Here is a 20,244-nt window from a genome sequence, read left to right on the forward strand (position 1 = left end):
AGAACTAAAGTTGTTTTGAGATAACTAATTTAAAATTATTGTAAAAAAATTTTTTAAAATTCAATCACATAAATAACTAATAAGTTGATACTAAATTAATTTACTAAATTTAATTTTTATAGCAATCAATAGATAAATAGAATAATGTATGCATTTCTTGAAATATGAATGTTGACATAAAAAGCTAAATAAAATATTACTAAATGACAATAATGATTTATTTCCTTTATATATATATCATTTGATTTTTTTTATTTTTTATTTTTACTTGGGTTTTTTTTTTATACTAATCCTTGTTTCGAGAAATTTAAACTCGTTTGTATTTATTATTTATTTTTTTGAAATCAATCTTAATAAATTAGTTTAATTTCAAAGATACAAAACTATAATATATTTTAGAGTCTAACTTGTATGCACCGTCAATGCGAATATTTTTATATTTTCAATCAATAAATCATAGTTAATATGACTTTTAAAAATTATTAAAAAAAATCAACAAACTTATTAAGTATGATACTTTGTAATTAGATTATAATGTATATTGTTTACATTGTGATGTATAGCCTATTCTCTCTATATTTTAATATTTATTCTCATATATTACTTTGTAATTATTTTAAATTTTTATCATTAACTAAGAAATAATGTCATTTTTACTTTTGTGAAGGAGATTTAATTCAAATATATTTATAAAATATAAAAAATAGAGGGAGTGACGTGTAATGGGTCATTATATGTAATGAGGATTTTTTTATTAAATTTTGTTTAAAAATAATAGTTTGAGAGTTATTAAGTTCAATATATTTATAAAATAAGAGAAGTTTTGATGTAAAATTTGAAAATAAAGTAATTTTTATGTAATAAGTCAAAAAATAGAAGGAAAATTAGGATTATCTACTCTGAAATTTATAATGTCCTTCGTTACACCACTGAAGGACAAAAATTGTGGTTCAACCGGACAATTTCATACGTTGATTGCGTTCCGTTGTCTTCGTGAAGGGACAAAGTTCATACTCAACGCTCTCGTATTTATCCTACCTATCATTTCTTATCTTTGTCACATTTTGGTCTCCAATTCAAAGTGTATAAGTTTATTGCCCTACTTTTGCAATCAACTGATGTTGTTATTTACTTTTCTAATACATTTTCACAAAATAATTTATTTAACTGTGGTTGTGGTTGTTATTGGTATGAATGAAAGTAGATCTAAATTTCTTAAATAATGTTATCTCATTAAAATTAAAATTTACTAGTTAGATCCTTAAGTGAATGTTAATTATTGTAAGGTTGCTCAACTATGAGTGTGATTTAAAATAAATACCGTGAAATATTTTCTTTTAAATGAGACAAATATATTAGATAATTTCTGTAAAAATATGAAATATTTCATTTTAATCTTCATATACATCGTTTTTTTAGTCGATATCATTTTATATTTTAATCTTTATAATAATAAACAACAGGAATTATAATAGATTAAAAGATAAAATTTATAAAATTATAGATATAAAAAAATATTTAAGCCTATAAATTATTAACGAAATTACTGAATATTTTGCGATGGCGTGATGATCAAATCTTCTAACTGTGGTTCTTACCTGTTAAGTTTTTAAAATGATGACTAGTTTGATGGATTAGTAAACAAACCCTACACCTTTGCTTTCCATTTTCAACGAAAATTCGTTCTAGCATAAGTATGATTATGATTCTAATTAAATAAAAAATATAATTTTTTGGATGATAAAATATGTAATCTGACTCATGTCCAGCCGGTGAGAGTGCGATTTGATTATGATTCAAAGACTATGGTAATATAAATATGGTAATGTTTTAACAAGTTTGGCTTCACCCACCTACTGTTATATGCTTTTTCTGTTCTTCAATAATCCACCATTATTTTCTACTGATTTTGAAGTTTTATGAGTAAAAACCAAAAATAGTGCCAGCTGCAAACAGATTTTAGCCAACAGTTAAATTGAAAATTCGCTATTGTTTAGTATTGGCGTCAAATTCTCAAATTGATTTTTTTTTTTTTGTTATAACAGTCTCATCTCATCTTATTTTAATTTTATGTTTTATTTCTACAATGAAAAATAGAAACAAAAAACATTTTGTGAGCTTAATTTAATTACACTTTATGTGGAAAAGTCAAGCGCGTGCGGTGCGGTGAAACAATTCTAGAAAAGACGCTTTTTTGTTTTCTCCCAAGATTCTCTCTCCGCTTTCTCTTACAACATGATTCAGTTTTCACTTTCATTCTCATAACATTCATTCAATTATTATCATATTTTCTGTTTGCTGTTCTGTTTTTTTTTTCCTCTTCAAACTATTTGGTAGTAACCTCTTTCTCTCTCTACAAAGACCCAGCCTCTTTCTTTTCTAGCTGCAGGTAATAATCAATCCTCTTCTTCCCATCTCTGTCTTGATTGAACAAATAGAAATCCCAAGACAAGACTACCTTTTTCTTATCATCTATTGTTTGGACTTCAATAAAGTAACCATTTTTATTGTCAACAAAAGTAGGAGAATGGATGCTATAAGGAAGCAAGCAAGCAAGTTAAGGGAGCAAGTTGCCAGGCAACAACAGGTCATCATCATTCTTATTCTTTCACTTCTGAGATTGAAACCTCTTCATGTGCAATTGGGTGGTGGTGATGCTACTATGTACTATTTAGGTCATAATTGTTTCTGTTGCATGGGATCATAATATCAATTTGCCTTCAACTTTTTTAAAGTGGGGTTTTAATGTTTTATGCAAAGGCTCATTTTTGCTTCTGGTTTAATTTGAAACTGGTGGAGTGGGAACCTTAAAAAAGTGTAATTGTTAGCCTTAGTGTGTTTCTAGTGGTTTTATTTGTGTTTTGTCGTGGTTTTTTTTGTTTGACTTTGGTTTTCTATCATAATGGTGTTGTTTTGCAGGCAATACTAAGGCAGTTGGGGCAAATTAGCAATGAACCGCTTATGACTGATGAATCTGAAATTGAATGTCATCAGCAACTTCAAAAGTTATACACTTCTACGAAGACAGCTAAGGTGTTTTTTTTTATTATTTTGACTCCATTTATCTTATGGAAGCTGACATTTAACTGGTTCAGGAAACTCTGTTTAGCCATGTTTTAACCACTGTGTTGCTTAATAGCATTTTCAGCGGCATATTGTTCGTGCTATAGAAGGTTTCATTTCTGTTAGCTCCAAGCAGATGGAGATAGGTGAGTTTGCTTTTGGCCTTTTGCGCTTTTGTTATTTTGGTTTATACATCGAGGATTTGAGGTTGGTAATTGATATTTTGTTCTCTATAATTCAGTGAGGAAGTTGGCTAAGGACTGCTGTAAGTATGGGACTGAGAATCAAGGTAGTACTTACCCCCTCGCAAGGGCTTCTCTTCAATTTGGTAGCTCATACGATATATCGGAAAATGAGAGGGAGACTTTGCTTGGGATCTTAGGTGATCAGGTAATCTTTTGGCGAATTTCTTTGTACTCTCAAGTGTAGTCTTTAAGATTTCATTTTGTGAAGTATAGCTTCTCAGTGGATCATATGATATATTAATATGTGCAAATTAATGGTTTTTATAAGAAGCCCTAGTTCTTCCAAACTACTCACTGAGACAACTCAATGGAACTGTTTACTTGCTAGTGCTAATTAAGAGAAGCCTAGTTCTTTGGAACTATTCCTAATTTACCATTTACTTTTTTAAGACAAATTTGTCTTTTTTCTTTCAGTTGTATGTTATATACCAATATTTTAAGTCTTTCATTCTATCCAAATATAAAATACAAACATGGAGACTTCCAATCATGTCCCCACCCCGCAATTTTTATGCTTCTAATTCTGCTTCAGGTTTTGTATAGATCTCTGAGCCACTGCGGGCACAGATAACAGGAGCTCCTTTGGAGGATGCACGCCATCTCACTCACCGCTATGACAAACTTCATCAAGAAGTAGAAGCCCAGGTAATAATTACTGTCACAATGGCATGCATATGGTGGTATGCTATGCATGGTATTTATCATAGATATCTTCTCATCAGGCTGCTGAAGTTTTGAGGCGTCGGTCAAAGTTGAGGAATTCTTCTGTTTCTGCAGAGAGTTCTGTGAGGCTTCAAAATGCAGAAACAAGGTTGAAAGAACTTAAATCTGCCTTGGCAGCACTTGGTAGAGAAGCAACTGCAGCTATGTTGTCCGTTGAAGAACAACAGCAACAGATGACTCTCCAGAGCCTTCGTACAATGGTATTGCTATATTTCTTGTGGAAGTAATTTCTTGCCAATGTGATTGCTGATTTGAATTTTTTCTGCCTGCCTGGTGGTTAACATCAAAGTTTAGTATTACAGTACTATTCTATTGCTAATTGCTGAATGGGGGTGTTAACTATTACAAATTTAATGATATCAAGATTTGTTGTTCATACAAGAGATGAGCTTACATTTATCAGAAGTAGTTTGTCAAATTATTTTACATCTTTTGTTGGCCATTGACGAAGTTTCTTCCTATATGAAGATTAAAAAAATAAAAGAAAAGAGAATAAGATTCCCATGCTTCTATAGATGACATGCTATGCACAGTCAATTCTTCTCCATTAGGCTGCAGAACTTGTGTGGATAAAATATCTTTACACTATAGACTATACCTATGGGTTGGTTACTTGAAGTGATAGAAACCAAGAGATTTATTGACATGATGGTGATCAATTTTCTGTAGCCATGGTTCAAAATTTTAAGAGAATCTAAATAAATGACAGTAACTTATGTTTGCTTGATTGAGTACAATGGTTGCATTTTTTTCTAGTTATATTTTGTATGGTTCTTGAGCCCTGAGTAAATCCTCCTTCCCTAAACCTTTTTTTACTCATTTGTTCCCCTTTTTTGGCAGGTGGATGCTGAGAGAGCCTATCATCAGCATGTCCTAGTTATTCTTGAGAAACTATATGCTGAGGTCAGTCACCATATAGCCTGATAATTCCTTCAAATTGGAAGAATAATTACTAGTTCCTGTGTCCATTCTGCATGTTAGCTTCTGGCATAATATTCTGACCATTTTTTTGGGTGCTGATCAAATTGATAACTTGGATGTTGTTTGAGTTAGATAATTGATGAGAGACAACCAAAAGAGGCTACATCATTTCCACTGCCAAGAGATGGACTTAATCAACCTGCGGATGAGAATGCTAATTCAAATGGCTTTGAATATAAACACAACAGTCCAACAGCCACATACTTTTTTGCAAAGGTAAGCCTATACAGATATTTAGCTTTGCTTTTGTTGCAACCGATATCTCATCTAGATCTTATTACTATCACTTGCTATTGCTAATGTTGATTTTTCTTGTATCAGCATATTTTAATTTATGGATATCTGCTATATTATATTTATGCAATTATTTTAACCCATAAAATATATGGCTTCTCACTCCAGCTAACTCTTTTCATTATCAAATTGTCATATACTTTATGATGAAGGGACTACAGAAAACGAGATGTATAAAATAATGAATTTTACAAGATCTTTCCATTCATATACATACATGTATAAAACATTGTGCAAAAAAATAGTCTTGTCATATGATATAATACAAAATTTGTTAGAAATAAGCAATATTCTGTTTACATTAATCTCCTAAACTGATTCATGTTCATCATCATTTGCCTTGTAGGTCGTACATCCATTTGATGCTCAAGCTGAGGGGGAGTTAAGTCTATCTGTTGATGATTTTGTTGTAGTTCGTCAGGTATTTCCTTAAGGGACTGTATAGCTATTTATGATCCATCATAACTTGTACTCCAGATAAACCAACTTTTTAAAAGCTTAAGTTGGCTTGTGCAAAGAACTAAAGTTGGACTTTTTGGTGTTTATAATTATGGGTTATTGGTTGGAGTCGTAAGGCAGCAGAAGCAGAGGGGAAAAATAGAGATGTAATTCAAATTAAATCAAAATCTACTTGTATAAAAATTTTGTCCCAAAATAAAATGACTGAAAATAAATAATTTTTTTCATTTGATTTTCAAACCTTCATCTGCTCTAATACCATTGTCTGTTGCTTAAACATATGAACCAGATAATTCAAATATTGAGATCTTTCAGCACTGAATCATTATCTTGATAACATGCAAATTTTGGGCATTTTAACCCCTGAACATATTATAGTGCTGAAGTGTGTTGTTCATTTTCTTACTGTAGAAATTATACATTGGTTAGAAATATGGCCAATGTAGTCCATACAAAACTTGGGCAGCCCTTACATTATAACCTACTAGTGCAGCTATTGATTTAGTATTTACAAGAATGTCACCATCTATTTTTTTTTTTTTTGGACATTTAGGTTATAATCTTTATTGCCGCAATATCAGACTAACTGATATGAGCTGTATTTGTATTGTCCTTATGGTTGCTTCATTTCCAGATTGGTCCTAATGGATGGTCTGAAGGAGAATGCAAAGGCAATGCTGGATGGTTTCCCTCTGCTTATGTACAGAGACAAGACTTGATACCAGCCAGCAAGATAACAGAATAATGTCACGTACCAAGATTGCCCTTTTGATTAGGTGAGGCAAAAATTGTATATTATTATCACGGAATAGGTGCATTTCGAAAGCCATAGCATGTTCTTCCTATTATTTTTGGGTGGTTCTATCATCTGTGCAGTATGTTGTATATGTGATTCTGTGAACATAATTGCAATAGGAAATAGCGGTTTGAATATGTAGATTGATATATGATTGGCATTTGCTTAGGCCGTTAGGTCATTCTAAGGAACTTAGTTTTCAAGATGAAAAGCTTAGTAAGGTGGTTAAATATTAATTTTCTATTGTCCATATTCTATAGGATGGACTGTAATTTCTAAATGAAGACAATGGGAGAAACATTGTATTCAGAAAGATGTATCAATATGGAAAAAGTAATTTCTATCTTTATTTTCTTGTTGTATGTCTTTCTAGTCTGGCAGAAATAAATTATGGCCTTTGTTACTGGGTCCCAGGGACTTAAATGTTGTTAATGGATTATCTAAAAACTAAATGAAGTTTCAAACAGGACACGGTGTATCATAGATTAAAATAAACTGGATTCCACCGCCCAAATACCTATCACAACAACTTTCCTTGATAAACATATATATCAGATGAAGGATTATACAATTCTATAACTTTTATCCTGCTAAAAAAATATATATCAGATGCTCGCCTCTGTCCTTCACATTCATGAAATGTAAATGCATAGTTGTGTACCAAATGAGGTGAAAACAAGTATGAACTTTCTTGCTTGTTTAAGATCATACAGACATAATCACATGCAGAGTCAGCTTATAAAGATTTTCTTTCTGTAAATGTATATCAGATTCTCCCCCTGTATGTATCTCACATGCATGCAACACCTGCGAACTTTTGTGCCAAATCAGTAAGAAAACATTTTAAACTTTCTTGTTTGTTTTAAGATCACACACAAATGCTTGAAGGAATCAGCTTAAAAACATAGCTTCCTTTCTCCCCGCTGTTTTTCACATGCATGCAATGTATCTGCAAATGTGTGCCAAACAAAGAGGAAAAAGAAGTATGAACTTTCCAGCTTGTTTAAGACCTTATGTGAGACAGATAGGTGAAGATTAGAGTCAGCTTATAAACACAGTTTCCTTTTGAGATTTATCTGATATTTATTAAAGTGCCAATTTTGTAATCTACCAAAATCAATTTATAATGCCGTAACATATATTTGAACACACTTCTTAATTATATTACTCAGTTCAAAATGAATTATACTAAATTCCAAATTTAATATTTTTCCTGATGGGTTTCATGTGACAATCCCTCCAAGCTACACCATTTACATAATAGGAAAGACCGTTAAATATTTTCGTTTTATATTCCAAGAATCCTCGGAAAAATAGGCTCATGCTCTCCCATTCAAACAGGTCCATTTGAGAAAGGAAGCCTGATATATATCATACATTAGTTTCCTTTTTAATTATCTTAACTAAGATGATTTTCCTTAGTTAATCGACCACATATGTTCAATAACTTCCTCATTAAAAAATGGAATCAATTACTTGCAATCACATGTTCAAGATGAGATTAAAGAATGTAAAATAAATAAAATAAAGTGAAGTGTTATGAAAGGACCAGAAGTCCAGAACTATATTTTGAAAAATTCTACATCCTCAGATTTTTAATCTTTAAAAAATTAATTTAAATTATAAAATATTAAATTAAATAATTATTTAATAATAAATTTATTAAAAAATATTAATATTTTAAAATTTCGGATACTATTTCGTTTTGTTTTAGGATGATATAGTAATTTTCATATATTTTTTTATTTTTATATGCGACAATCATTTTTAATGTCTATGTAAGAACAGCATTTAAAGCGATTGTACTTGTGCTTGTGCATATAAAGTCCATCTAGAACATTTTTCATAGGAACTACCTAAAAAACGAGTCGGGTGTAATTTTCACACTTTCAATAAGTACAACTTTTAAAATAATTATTTTACATGATTATTATAAAATTTAAGAAAGTTTTTATTATTATAAAATTTAAGAAACATATATTTGGTGTAAAAAAAAAAAAAGGAAACTTACATATATAACATTTTGTGAAAACTCGGTTAGCAATACATATATATTAAGTGCGTGTTTGCTTTCACGTTTCAAACGTGAAAAATTACGTTTAACGTAAAAGTTACAACGTGTAGTTTTATGTTAAAAGTAATTTTTCACGTTTGAAACGTGAAAGCAAACACAGGTTAAATTCATATGCATAAATTAAATAATGCATTAGCTTAGAAGAAAAATGATGCATAAACACTTTTTTTGAGAGAGAAATGCATGGTTGTACATATTGCTAGAAACCCAAAATAAGATAGAGATAAAAAGTAGAAAAATATAAATATAATAGGTTATTCAATGTGACGAAATTTTTTCTTAAATAATATTTTTTTAAAAACATCTATTACACATTATTTTCCAAAATAGACTTATTTACTGTTCACATGCAGAATTCGATTTTCTGGGAACCAAATTCTGAACAGTGTTATTTATTTATTTATTTTTGCTCAGAATTCGATTCCCGGAAAGTCAAAGTAGTGTTTAAATTTTTATTTTTTTTGTTTTGGGCTCAGGAGTGCCCGTTCTGCTTGCATTCCTTGGAAAACGGCCCATTCTGATCCATTCATCATGTGTATGTTTTTCATCTGGAACGGGCCGTTCTGATTGTATAACGGCCCGTTCTGAATCTAGTTTTCCTCTTCCTTAGAAACTAAAAAAAAAAATAACACTGCTTAGAATTTGGTTTTCTAGAAACTGAATTTTGAGTGTGAACAGTAAAGAGGTCTATTTGGGTAAATAATGTGTAGTATATGTTCCTTTGGTAATTTTTTTTAAAAAAATATTATTTCAGAAAAAAAATTCTCAGTGTGACAAAGAAATTGATAAAGATAAACAAGGAGACTCAGCATGGTGCATATAAGTAATATAATGTGCAGGTGAAAACGAAAATATATTTTAACAGCCCCAAGAAAAAATTATGCTAGCCATTAGTAATGTATAACCTTGACACATGAGACAAAATTCAAAACAATTACCAAATTGAACTGAGATTTTTAATCTGCAATAAATTACAAGTCTAGGTATTGTAAAGTTCCAAAAAAGTAATTTGCATTTAAGTATTACCAAAAACAAGAAAGAGATCATTAGATCAGACAAAATATTTCATTCTCCATTGTATAAACTCCCCAAAATATGTAAAAAATTTGTATGGACGTAAAGACACAAAATGAAACAAGACAAATTGACAGTCCCATTAATCCCCAAAAGAAACAAGACAATATAGTTGGAACACCTTATAACACCCAATTTTCTTCTTCTCTGATATAGAAGAGAGAGAAAACCCAAAATTAAGTGTTTGTAGTGTAGCCTATTGGCCTATTCATCCATCACTAAGTTCACCATCAATGTGAGAAACATTCATCCTTGCAGATGCTTGCTTAGCCCACTGAACAATCTTCTCAGCCTCTCGGCTTACCTTCTCTTCCTCCTTCATAGCCTTCTTCAACATCTTCTGCTGCTCCTTCTTCGAGGACGAGAAGCTTCCCAATTCCGACAAAAACTCGTCACCCCAATTCTCCTTGCTTTTCTTCTTCTCCTTCTTCTTCGGAGAAAACCACAAACAACCCTTCCGAGGAGGAGGCGAGAGGGAGCGAGAAGTCACAGAGTTCTCTTTGGAACCGTGCTTTTGCGACGGCCTGAAAACCCAAGACATGGAGCTATCGTCGGAGGAAGGGGAAGAAGCAGAATAAAGAGACCCATGTTTAGGTTTTTCTCCGGGAACGTTGGGAGAGGCCTGATCAGAAGAAAAATTGGGAGTTTGGTGGTTTAGGGTGGAAAAGGTGGGAGCTTGGGAGTTTGGTTTGGGTTTGGGTTTGGGTTTGGTGGGTGGGAAGGATTTGAGGTTGCGGAAACGGGTTTCGAGGTGGGTGGGGAGGACGGTGTCGGTGATGCCGGAACAGTTGATGGCGGCGATTTGGTCCAAAACGCAGGCGTCTTGGGCCTGTGAGATGATTTCTTCGACGGCGGAGTCGTCGGTGTCGGAGAGGTCGTAGAATCCGACCATTGTTGTTGTTGTTGTTGTTGGGAGTGGAGTGTGTGTGTGTGTGTGTTTTTGAGGAGTGTGAAAAGGAAGAGCAACGAAAGCGTGAGGGGTTCAGTTCTACAACGGCTAACTGGGCCGTTTCGGAATGTGGGGTCCACGCGCGCATTTTTAGGGACCCACTGCTTCACGGAGATAGGGACAAGCAAGAAGATTGCTTTTTATTTATTTATTTATTGTTTATTATTATTATTATTATTATTATTATTATTATTATTATTATTTTGAGGTTTTTGGTGAAACTGGACACTGGCACAGGGGAAACTGGAACTGGGGGTGGAAAGGCTCACTGTGACAACTCAGTCTTACCATGTAAGTGGAAGGAAATGAGAAAAGTAAAAATAAATAAAAATAGAGAAAAATTTAAACGAAAATAAAATTTGATTTTTTATCTCTAAAAATCATATTTTTTTTAAATTTTTTCTCTAACTAAATAAAAGAAAATACATCATGTTTTATTTTAATTCTTTTTTTCTATTTTTTTCTCTGATTTTCATCAATTTCAAACGTAGGTAAATGTTTTATTCGAAGGAAAGGAATGATTTGAAGTAATTTAAAAGAAACAAGTGACAAATGATGGGAAGAAAAATAAGAGAAATAAAGTAAATATTATAATTGTATAGTATGAAATTTTAAATAATATTTTGAAAATAAAAAATAAAATTAAATATGTTATTAATAAAAACGTATATAATATTATTTATAATTTTTTAAGGTGCTCAATTATAATAATATAAAATCAACATATTCAAATATTTTTATTCATAATTAATTATCTCAATTGATTATATATTATTATAATAATTACTTAATTCATTATGTTAAATATTTTATCAAAAAGATGAAGAAAATAAATAATAAATAAATGATGTTTTTTATTTTCTGAAATTTCTTGTAAATCGTCTTATTTGATGGATAATTTTTTTTTGGCATGCACTCACTCCTATACTTTGCAGATAATTTATGGTTGTTATTATAATTTTGACTAATAATATATATAGAGATGAGAAATAAAGGATTCAGAATTAAAATTGATTTGATAAAAAAAATAACTGTCATAATTAGTTCCTTGGGAGGAATGTAATTTATTTCCATATTATATACATAGATCTCCTTTAGCATAGCATAGCATAGGATGAAAATTCAACTAGCCACCCCACATTGTATAAATGAGGTTTGACGTAAACTCTTCACCAGCCAAACAATCATCACAAATTTCAACCCTATTATTTGCTTAAACTGGGTCCCAACATTGAAGCTAAACATGTTACACATTACATATAACGTACATGCTGACAAGAAACAATACCCCACTTACTAGAATAATCTCCATATTCATCCTATAACACATCATCTCAACAACTTCACATTATCACATTTTTCACTTTTCAACTTAGCTTAGAGCAAGAGGTATCAAATTGGGTCATCAAAGTTCATTCAATAAATAGCAGGGTTGGTTTTATCATGCTCCAAAATTGTCCGATATGGAGCCAGAGTACACAGGAGGATCAGCATGTTGCTTTTGCTTCTCCACCACCACCAAGAAGAGCGTTCCAAGAAACGGTAAAAGCAGAGAAGTGTTGAGTTCAGAGCACGTTGAATGGGGAAAGAAGGATGAAATACTCTCTGACATGAGCACCTTTTCGGTGAAAGAACAAGAGAAGAGGCTGAAGAAAGCGTTGGAAGAGGAAGAGAGGGTAAGCATGGAAGCCGAGAGGGTTGTCCAATGGGTGAAGCAGGAATCAGCAAGAATCGATGTTTCTATGATCAAATCAATTCTCAAAGACGATGAAAAAGAAGCAAAGGTTAAGTAATATATATATATTAGTGAGTTTCTTGATTAATTTCTGTTGTTTTCTCTTAAAGTTTCTTAGCCTAAGTTCTTATTGCTACAAATTCAAAAGTGTATAGACAATAAACATTCTCTCTCAGAAATAACCAAGTTCTTTTACGTAGACAAGGTTAAAATCATTGAATCTAATCTTTTTAATATTTTGGATGGGTTCCTTTGGCTTCAAGTTAAGCATATGATTGGGACGTAACGAAGAAGATGCATGTGTTGACCATGATCCATGAAGGAGTTGTGTTGGACTTGTCTATCATCTCTATACAAATCTTCCCCTATATATATGAAAGAAATGTCATCTTGCTTCCATCATATAAGTATGGAAATTGCATTTGTTTATATTAGGTTATGGAGTGATAAATTGATGTACTAATTTATAATTAAAATTTGCTTCTAGCTAACCCCTAAAATTAATAGTGGTAGAAAGTAAAAATGTGGTTGAAAGAGATGAATATATATACAAAGGGTTTGGATGAGCTGTCTTTCTCCCTTTTAAATCTGGAATCAGTGTATACTTTTTTACTTTTGAAAAGTGTATACTAATTGTTTTGAAAATTGTTTGGTCAAATAATAGTTGTAACGTATTGTGATCCAATTCTCCTTTGGTGATGCAAACGTTGATTTTGATTAGAGCTTCATTTCTAGAATCTAAGTTTCTATTATTAACAAAAGTTATTAATTTGAAGATTTTGTTAAAAAATATAAGCTGAATGATATCCTTTGTTTTTAATAAATTCAGAGTATGAAAAACGTTCTATGGGTTTCTAAGCTACCTGTCCACTATATCTATATCTATATATTTATTTATTAATTTTTCCTGTTTCATGAGGGATGATCTAACTTGCTCTGTTTTCACCCCTATGCGTATGCAGTGTTATGTCGATTTCTAAAAACATTTCAAAGTCCTAAAATAAATGTTATTAATGCGTCATAAAATGAGCATCGAAGATTAAAACAATGATTTTCAAATTTTCACTACCAACAGACTAGTCTTGTAGTGTGCTTGTATATCCGTTAACATGCATTTCAAAGTACCGAAATTGAAAAGTATGAGTTTTGATGGATTAAAATCAATTTATATTTGTCTGCTGCAAACAGAGAAATAAACACACACTTGGTCTCGAATAGTATTTTTCATTTGTTCAACTTAAAACAAAATCAATTGTTTTCTCTCTAGAGTGTCAGCAACCCGTTTCGCAAGTTCCTAGTACCAAGGAAAAAAGGCACAAGGTGTTTTAAGAAATTGCAAAAAAAAAAAAGAAGGAAAAAATTGTCTATATAAAAATAAAAATAAAAATAAGAATAATTATAATAAGAAATATCTCCTTTATATAATAATCGATAATATAGATAATATCTTAAAAAATATTTAATACTATATATAAATTAATGTATTTATTCTAAAACATCCTAATTTAATAATAGTTGTAGAGATGATTATTAAAATAGATATAAGTAGAAAGAATATAATAATCAACGAGAGTTGAAATTTGTAAAACTTTTCGTTTTCATTAAAAGAAAAATGACATATGCTTGCATATACATAGAAAATGATATATACCTATATTTTTTCTTCTTCTTTTATACATGATGATGTTATTACTTAAAATTCTTAGCATAAGTGATTTAATATTTGTGTTTTTTAGAGTTTGTTTGGATACAAATTTAAAAGAGATTCTTTGAAAAGAGTTTCATGATAGATAAACTCTGTCAAATTTATATTCAAGAAAACTCCTAAACAAATAATAAAATTTGATCCTCACCTAAAAGTTGTAAAAAAATTAAAATAAAACCTTAATGTATAACTTATAATAGTTAAACATACTACTTGTAGTTATTGTTATCAAATTATTAAATATGTAATAATATTTAGATATTTAGAGAAATTAAGATCATTCTTCCATTCTTTGTTATTCCTTGAATCTATTAGACAATAGAATATCCTTTACTTTATTATCATAATAACCCTCCATTAATTTTTACATTAAGAACTAAAAAACATAAATTATAACTCTTAATAATTGATTATTATTCTGTAATAGTTCCTTATAATTAAATAATTAATTAAATTAATATGATAATAAAACCAAACATAAATTATATGAGGTACATAATATTTTTTCCAACAAAAGTTGCTGCCAAAAGTTTAATTTCAACTTTGGTTTGAGCATGAAGTCAAAGTTTGAGGTACATTTTATTATTAAAATAGATTGATTAGTAGGAAGTTATAAATTGTTATTAAGATGGATTTAAAAAGGTCAAAAATACCCTAAGATTAAAATATTTGAAAAATTATATCGATTGGAGTTAAATATTTATTTGTATTCTCTTAAAATAATATGATGTTAATTAATCCATAAATAAATATTATCGATGATTCACATCTATTAAGATTATATAAGTGTTTAGAAGTTATCATTCAAGAATAAGAAAATATTTTAGTGTTATTTTTATCTTCTAGTCTTTTAATGGTAAGTCTTTAGATATTTTCAATAGCATAGCATTTTCTTAATATCATATGTTAAAAAAAAATGTGCAACAAATTTTACAAGGATGGTGGAGGAACATACTGATTTGACCACATGTTTTAACCATCAAATTATCGAACAGTTTAAGGAAGTGATTACCAAACTTGCAATGATACCATTAAAGTTTATACTTGAAATCAATCTTCTTTAGTGTTTAAAACTTAGTAACAATCGGGTTGATATTTTATTAATAATTAAGTTCGTTTGAATAATTGGACTTAATCTTTATAAATAAGATTTTTGACTTGAATTTTGTACATGAAAAAATATATTACTAAAATAGAATAATTTTATTAAAGATGATCAATTAAATTTTTTAATAAAAATTAATTATTAATAAAGTTGATAAATATTTTATATCAATATTTTTATAATTAAAAAAAAGGTTTAGTATCGTCACTATTTTAATCTAATTCAAACAAATCGCAAATTGCAACATGATAAGGCAACGTTATGCTTCATAACTAAGAAGGACTTTGCAAAGAGCAGTGAAGTTTTGGGGTTTCAACCACAAACTACGTAGTAAAGGAAAATAATTGACATGCAACATGTTGGGAACAACTGCCACCAGCTGCCAATGCCACTTTCGGTGGCTTTTAATTTAAAATTAAAAGCGGGTCCCACATGATAATAAAATAATATTAAAAGTTTAGGAGAAATTACGAAAATGTCATTGGGACTTTCCTATAAATAGGGAAGCTGAAAACCATAATTTTCATCCCAAATCTTCTTCTCTTCTCTCTTCCTCTCTTATACACCTTGAGATCTGTTCTCGGTAGTAGTAGTCTCCTAAGTCAAAGGAGTAAGTTATAGAGAGAGAAGTGTTGTAATTTCCTCCCTTTCAGTAAATAATATTTTTACTGTGGTTATTTTCTCCCTTGTCTCTTTTTACTCATCTCTTGTTTTAGCTGTGAGTAACTATTAAGCCTACTCTGGACCTAACAGTGGTATCAGAGCCACTAGGTTGTTTATTATTCCGCTGTGATGTACATTGGTATAGTGCCGAAGAAAATTCTTAGTATGCTCTGTGGCTGCAGTATTGTCTGATCAGTCACATCAGAAAAGAATTATTCTTGTTACTGGATTTTATCATTGTTCCAGTAGGCGGTACTATTCTAGTGGAAGTTACTTAAGTCGGTTTAATAGAAGAAATTATGGCAGCAAAGTTTGAGATAGAGAAGTTCAACGGGAACAATTTTTCCCTGTGGAAATTGAAGATAAGAGCAATTTTGAGAAAAGACAACTGTCTTAAAGCAATTGAAGGCAGGCCATCAGATATTACTGATGAAAAGTGGAGAGAAATGGATGACAATGCTGTTGCCAATTTGCACTTAGCAATGGCTGATTCAGTTTTGTCGAGCATAGCAGAGAAGACAACTGCAAAGGAGATTTGGGACACGCTCGTAAAATTATACGAGGTCAAGTCACTTCACACCAGAATATTCTTAAAGAGGAAACTCTACACTCTTCGAATGAGTGAGTCCACAGCAGTGACGGACCACATCAACAATCTGAATACGCTATTTGCTCAGCTTTCAACAGCTGATTTCAACATAGTGGAAAATGAACGTGCGGAGCTTCTACTTCAGAGTTTACCAGATTCATATGATCAACTCATCTTCAACATAACAAACAATAATGTTGTTGGTCGTCTATCCTTTGAGGATGTTGCCGGAGCTATTCTTGAAGAAGAGTCCAGGCGAAAGAATAAGGAAGACAAACTGGAAAGTTCAAAGCAAGCAGAAGCTTTGACGATGATGAGAGGAAGATCAATGGAACGTGGCTCCAGTGGGAGTCAAAATCATGGTAGATCAAAATCTCGAGGAAGGAAGAACCTCAAATGCTATAATTGTGGCATGAGAGGGCACATGAAGAAAGATTGTTGGCACAAGAAGAGTGGAGGAGGGAAGAATTCTGAAGCGTCAACCTCTCAAGGTTGTGTTGCTAGTACCCAAGAAGATGGAGAAATATTGTACAGTGAAGCAATAAGTTCTAGAGGCGAAAAACAACTCCATGAATGTTGGATATTGGATTCAGGTGCAACCTGGCACATGACTCCAAATAGAGATTGGTTTTGTACTTATGAACCAATTTCAGGAGGATCCGTATTTATGGGAAATGATCATGCTTTGGAAATTGCTGGAGTTGGTACTATCAAATTAAAAATGTATGATGGTACTATTCGTACAATTCAAGGGGTATGACATGTGAAGGGCTTGAAAAAGAATCTATTGTCCATTGGGCAACTAGATGATCTCAAGTGCAAGATCCACGTTGAAGGTGGAATCTTGAAGGTAGTTAAAGGCAATTTGGTGGTGATGAAAGCTGAGAAGATCACATCAAATCTATACTTGCTTTTGGGAGAAACGTTGCAAGAAGCAGATGCATCAGTTGCAGCAATAAGTCAAGAAGAGGCAACGATGATGTGGCATCGTAGACTAGGACATATGTCAGAGCGAGGCCTGAAAATTCTTGCGGAACGTAATCTCTTGTCAGGGCTTAAAATGGTAACCTTACCATTTTGTGAGCACTGTGTGACAAGCAAGCAACATAGATTACAATTTGCCAAAGTAACTACAAGGAGCAAACACATACTTGACTTGATCCATTCTGATGTTTGGGAATCACCAGAAATTTCCATGGGAGGAGCAAAATATTTTGTATCATTTATTGATGATTATTCCCGGAGATTGTGGGTGTACCCAATCAAGAAGAAGTCAGATGTGTTCCCAGTATTCAAGGAATTTAAAGCACAGGTGGAACTTGATACTGAAAAAAGGATTAAGTGCTTGAGGACAGATAATGGAGGAGAATATACAGATGGTGATTTTCTGGCATTCTGCAAGCAAGAGGGTATTAAAAGGCAATTTACAGTTGCTCATACACCTCAGCAGAATGGGGTAGCAGAGCGGATGAATCGAACTCTTCTAGAAAGGACAAGAGCTATGTTGAGAACTGCAGGATTAGCCAAGTCTTTCTGGGCAGAAGCAGTCAAAACTGCTTGTTATTTGATCAATCGCTCACCATCAACAGCAATTGGTTTAAAGACACCAATGGAGATGTGGAGTGGAAAACCATCTAATTATTCTTCATTACATGTGTTTGGATGTCCTGTGTACGTGATGTACAACTCCCAAGAAAGAACAAAGCTGGACCCAAAATCCAGGAAATGTATATTCTTGGGTTATGCTGACAATGTTAAGGGGTATCGCTTGTGGGATCCCACTGCCCGCAAGGTTGTTGTTAGCAGGGATGTAGTCTTTGCAGAAACTGAACTGCAAAAGGAGCAGGAGAATGACAGCACTATCAAAGACACTAGTATAGTGGAGATAGGAGGAAAGTCTAAAAAGGATGACACCTCTGAAACAGAACAAGAGCATGAGGAACAAGAACCAGATGAAGCCAATGATGAAGAAGTTCAACAAATAAGACGTGAGAGAAGGAGACCATCTTGGCATTCAGACTATGTTATGGCAAGTCATGATGCGTACTGTCTCTTAACTGAAGAAGGAGAACCATCAACCTTTCAAGAGGCGTTGAGGAGTTCTGATGTTTCTCAGTGGATGGCAGCAATGCATGAAGAAATAGAGGCCTTACATAGAAATAAAACATGGGAACTTGTTGATCTTCCAAAAGGTCGAAAATCCATTGGTTGCAAATGGGTCTATAAGATCAAACGTGATGGCAATGATCAAGTGGAGAGATATCGTGCAAGATTGGTGGTTAAGGGATATGCTCAGAAAGAGGGCATTGATTTTAACGAGATATTCTCGCCAGTTGTCCGATTAACCACAATCAGAGTTGTTCTGGCTATGTGTGCTGCATTTAATTTACATCTTGAGCAACTTGATGTAAAGACTGCTTTTCTTCATGGGGAACTCCAAGAAGAAATATATATGCTCCAACCAGAAGGCTTTAAAGAACAAGGAAAAGAAAACTTAGTTTGTAGGTTGACCAAATCTCTGTACGGTTTAAAGCAGGCGCCAAGGTGTTGGTATAAGAGATTTGATTCCTTCATTATTAGCCTTGGTTACAACAGACTGAGTTCAGACCATTGTACGTACTACAATAGGTTTGATGACAATGATTTCATCATCTTGCTGTTGTATGTGGATGACATGTTGGTGGTAGGCCCCAACAAAGATCAGATCCAAGAATTGAAGGCACAATTGGCTAGGGAGTTTGATATGAAGGACTTGGGACCGGCAAACAAGATTTTAGGGATGCAAATTCACCGAGATAAAAAGGATAGGAAGATTTGGCTTTCTCAGAGGAATTATTTACTGAAAGTCTTGCGGCGCTTCAACATGCAAGACTGTAAGCCAATTTCTACCCCACTTCCTGTCAATTACAAATTATCCTCAAGTATGAGTCCTAGCAATGAAGCAGAGAGGATGGAAATGTCTCGAGTGCCATATGCATCAGCGGTGGGAAGCCTTATGTATGCCATGATTTGTACGAGACCAGACATTGCACAAGCAGTGGGAGCGGTCAGTAGGTTTATGGCAGATCCTGGTAGAGAGCATTGGAGTATTGTAAAGAGGATCCTTAGATATATCAAAGGAACCTCAGATGTTGCATTATGTTTTGAAGGATCGGAGTTTTTTTGTCAAAGGCTATGTTGATTCAGATTTTGCAAGAGATCTGGATAAAAGAAAATCTACTACTGGTTATGTGTTTACACTTGCTGGAGGAGCAGTGAGCTGGTTGTCTAAGTTACAGACTGTTGTAGCTCTATCTACTACAGAAGCTGAATACATGCCAGCTACGCAAGCATGCAAGGAAGCAATTTGGATTCAAAGGTTATTGGAAGAACTCGGGCACAAGCAGGGAAAAATTACTGTGTATTGTGACAGTCAGAGTGCCTTGCACATTGCAAGGAATCCAGCCTTTCATTCCAGGACAAAGCACATAGGAGTTCAATATCACTTTGTTCGTGAAGTAGTAGAAGAAGGAAAAGTGGATATGCAGAAGATCCATACAAAAGACAACATAGCAGACGTAATGACAAAGCCTGTCAACACTGACAAGTTTACATGGTGTCGATCCTTATTTGGCCTATTGGAGACATAAGCAACATGAAGTATCAATGGTGTGAAGATATGATTAACTTAATCATAATCTTCAAGTGGGAGAAATGTTGGGAACAGCTGCCACCAGCTGCCAATGCCACTTTCGGTGGCTTTTAATTTAAAATTAAAAGCGGGTCCCACATGATAATAAAATAATATTA

General features: G+C 32.6%; 3 protein-coding genes across 4 annotated transcripts; 2 read left to right on the forward strand and 1 right to left on the reverse strand.

Annotated features, from left to right (window-relative positions):
* The first annotated feature begins 2,157 nt into the window (after positions 1–2,157).
* Positions 2,158–6,910, forward strand: LOC109815789 (SH3 domain-containing protein 1). Of its 2 annotated transcripts, none has more exons than XM_020380587.3 (11): positions 2,158–2,389; positions 2,521–2,587; positions 2,920–3,033; positions 3,140–3,209; positions 3,305–3,453; positions 3,852–3,953; positions 4,031–4,231; positions 4,872–4,934; positions 5,085–5,228; positions 5,653–5,727; positions 6,400–6,910. In XM_020380587.3, exons 2-11 carry the CDS (start codon positions 2,528–2,530, stop codon positions 6,508–6,510), a joined length of 1,089 nt encoding a protein of 362 aa, XP_020236176.1. In that variant the 5' UTR covers positions 2,158–2,389; positions 2,521–2,527; the 3' UTR covers positions 6,511–6,910. The 2 variants fall into 2 exon arrangements, with proteins under 2 accessions (XP_020236176.1, XP_020236175.1); XM_020380586.3 differs by having other exon boundaries at positions 2,524–2,587.
* Positions 6,911–9,627: 2,717 nt separating this feature from the next.
* On the reverse strand, positions 9,628–10,689 carry LOC109815790 (uncharacterized). The gene has a single exon (XM_020380588.3). It carries the CDS (start codon positions 10,599–10,601, stop codon positions 9,918–9,920), a length of 684 nt encoding a protein of 227 aa, XP_020236177.1. The 5' UTR covers positions 10,602–10,689; the 3' UTR covers positions 9,628–9,917.
* A 929-nt stretch (positions 10,690–11,618) lies between these two features.
* LOC109815792 (uncharacterized) lies at positions 11,619–12,827 on the forward strand. The gene has a single exon (XM_020380591.3). It carries the CDS (start codon positions 12,122–12,124, stop codon positions 12,449–12,451), a length of 330 nt encoding a protein of 109 aa, XP_020236180.1. The 5' UTR covers positions 11,619–12,121; the 3' UTR covers positions 12,452–12,827.
* Positions 12,828–20,244: the final 7,417 nt, after the last annotated feature.

This window comes from Cajanus cajan, chromosome 11 (genome assembly GCF_000230855.2).
Source record: "Cajanus cajan strain Asha chromosome 11, NIPB_CcT2T_4, whole genome shotgun sequence".
NCBI lineage: Eukaryota > Viridiplantae > Streptophyta > Magnoliopsida > Fabales > Fabaceae > Cajanus > Cajanus cajan.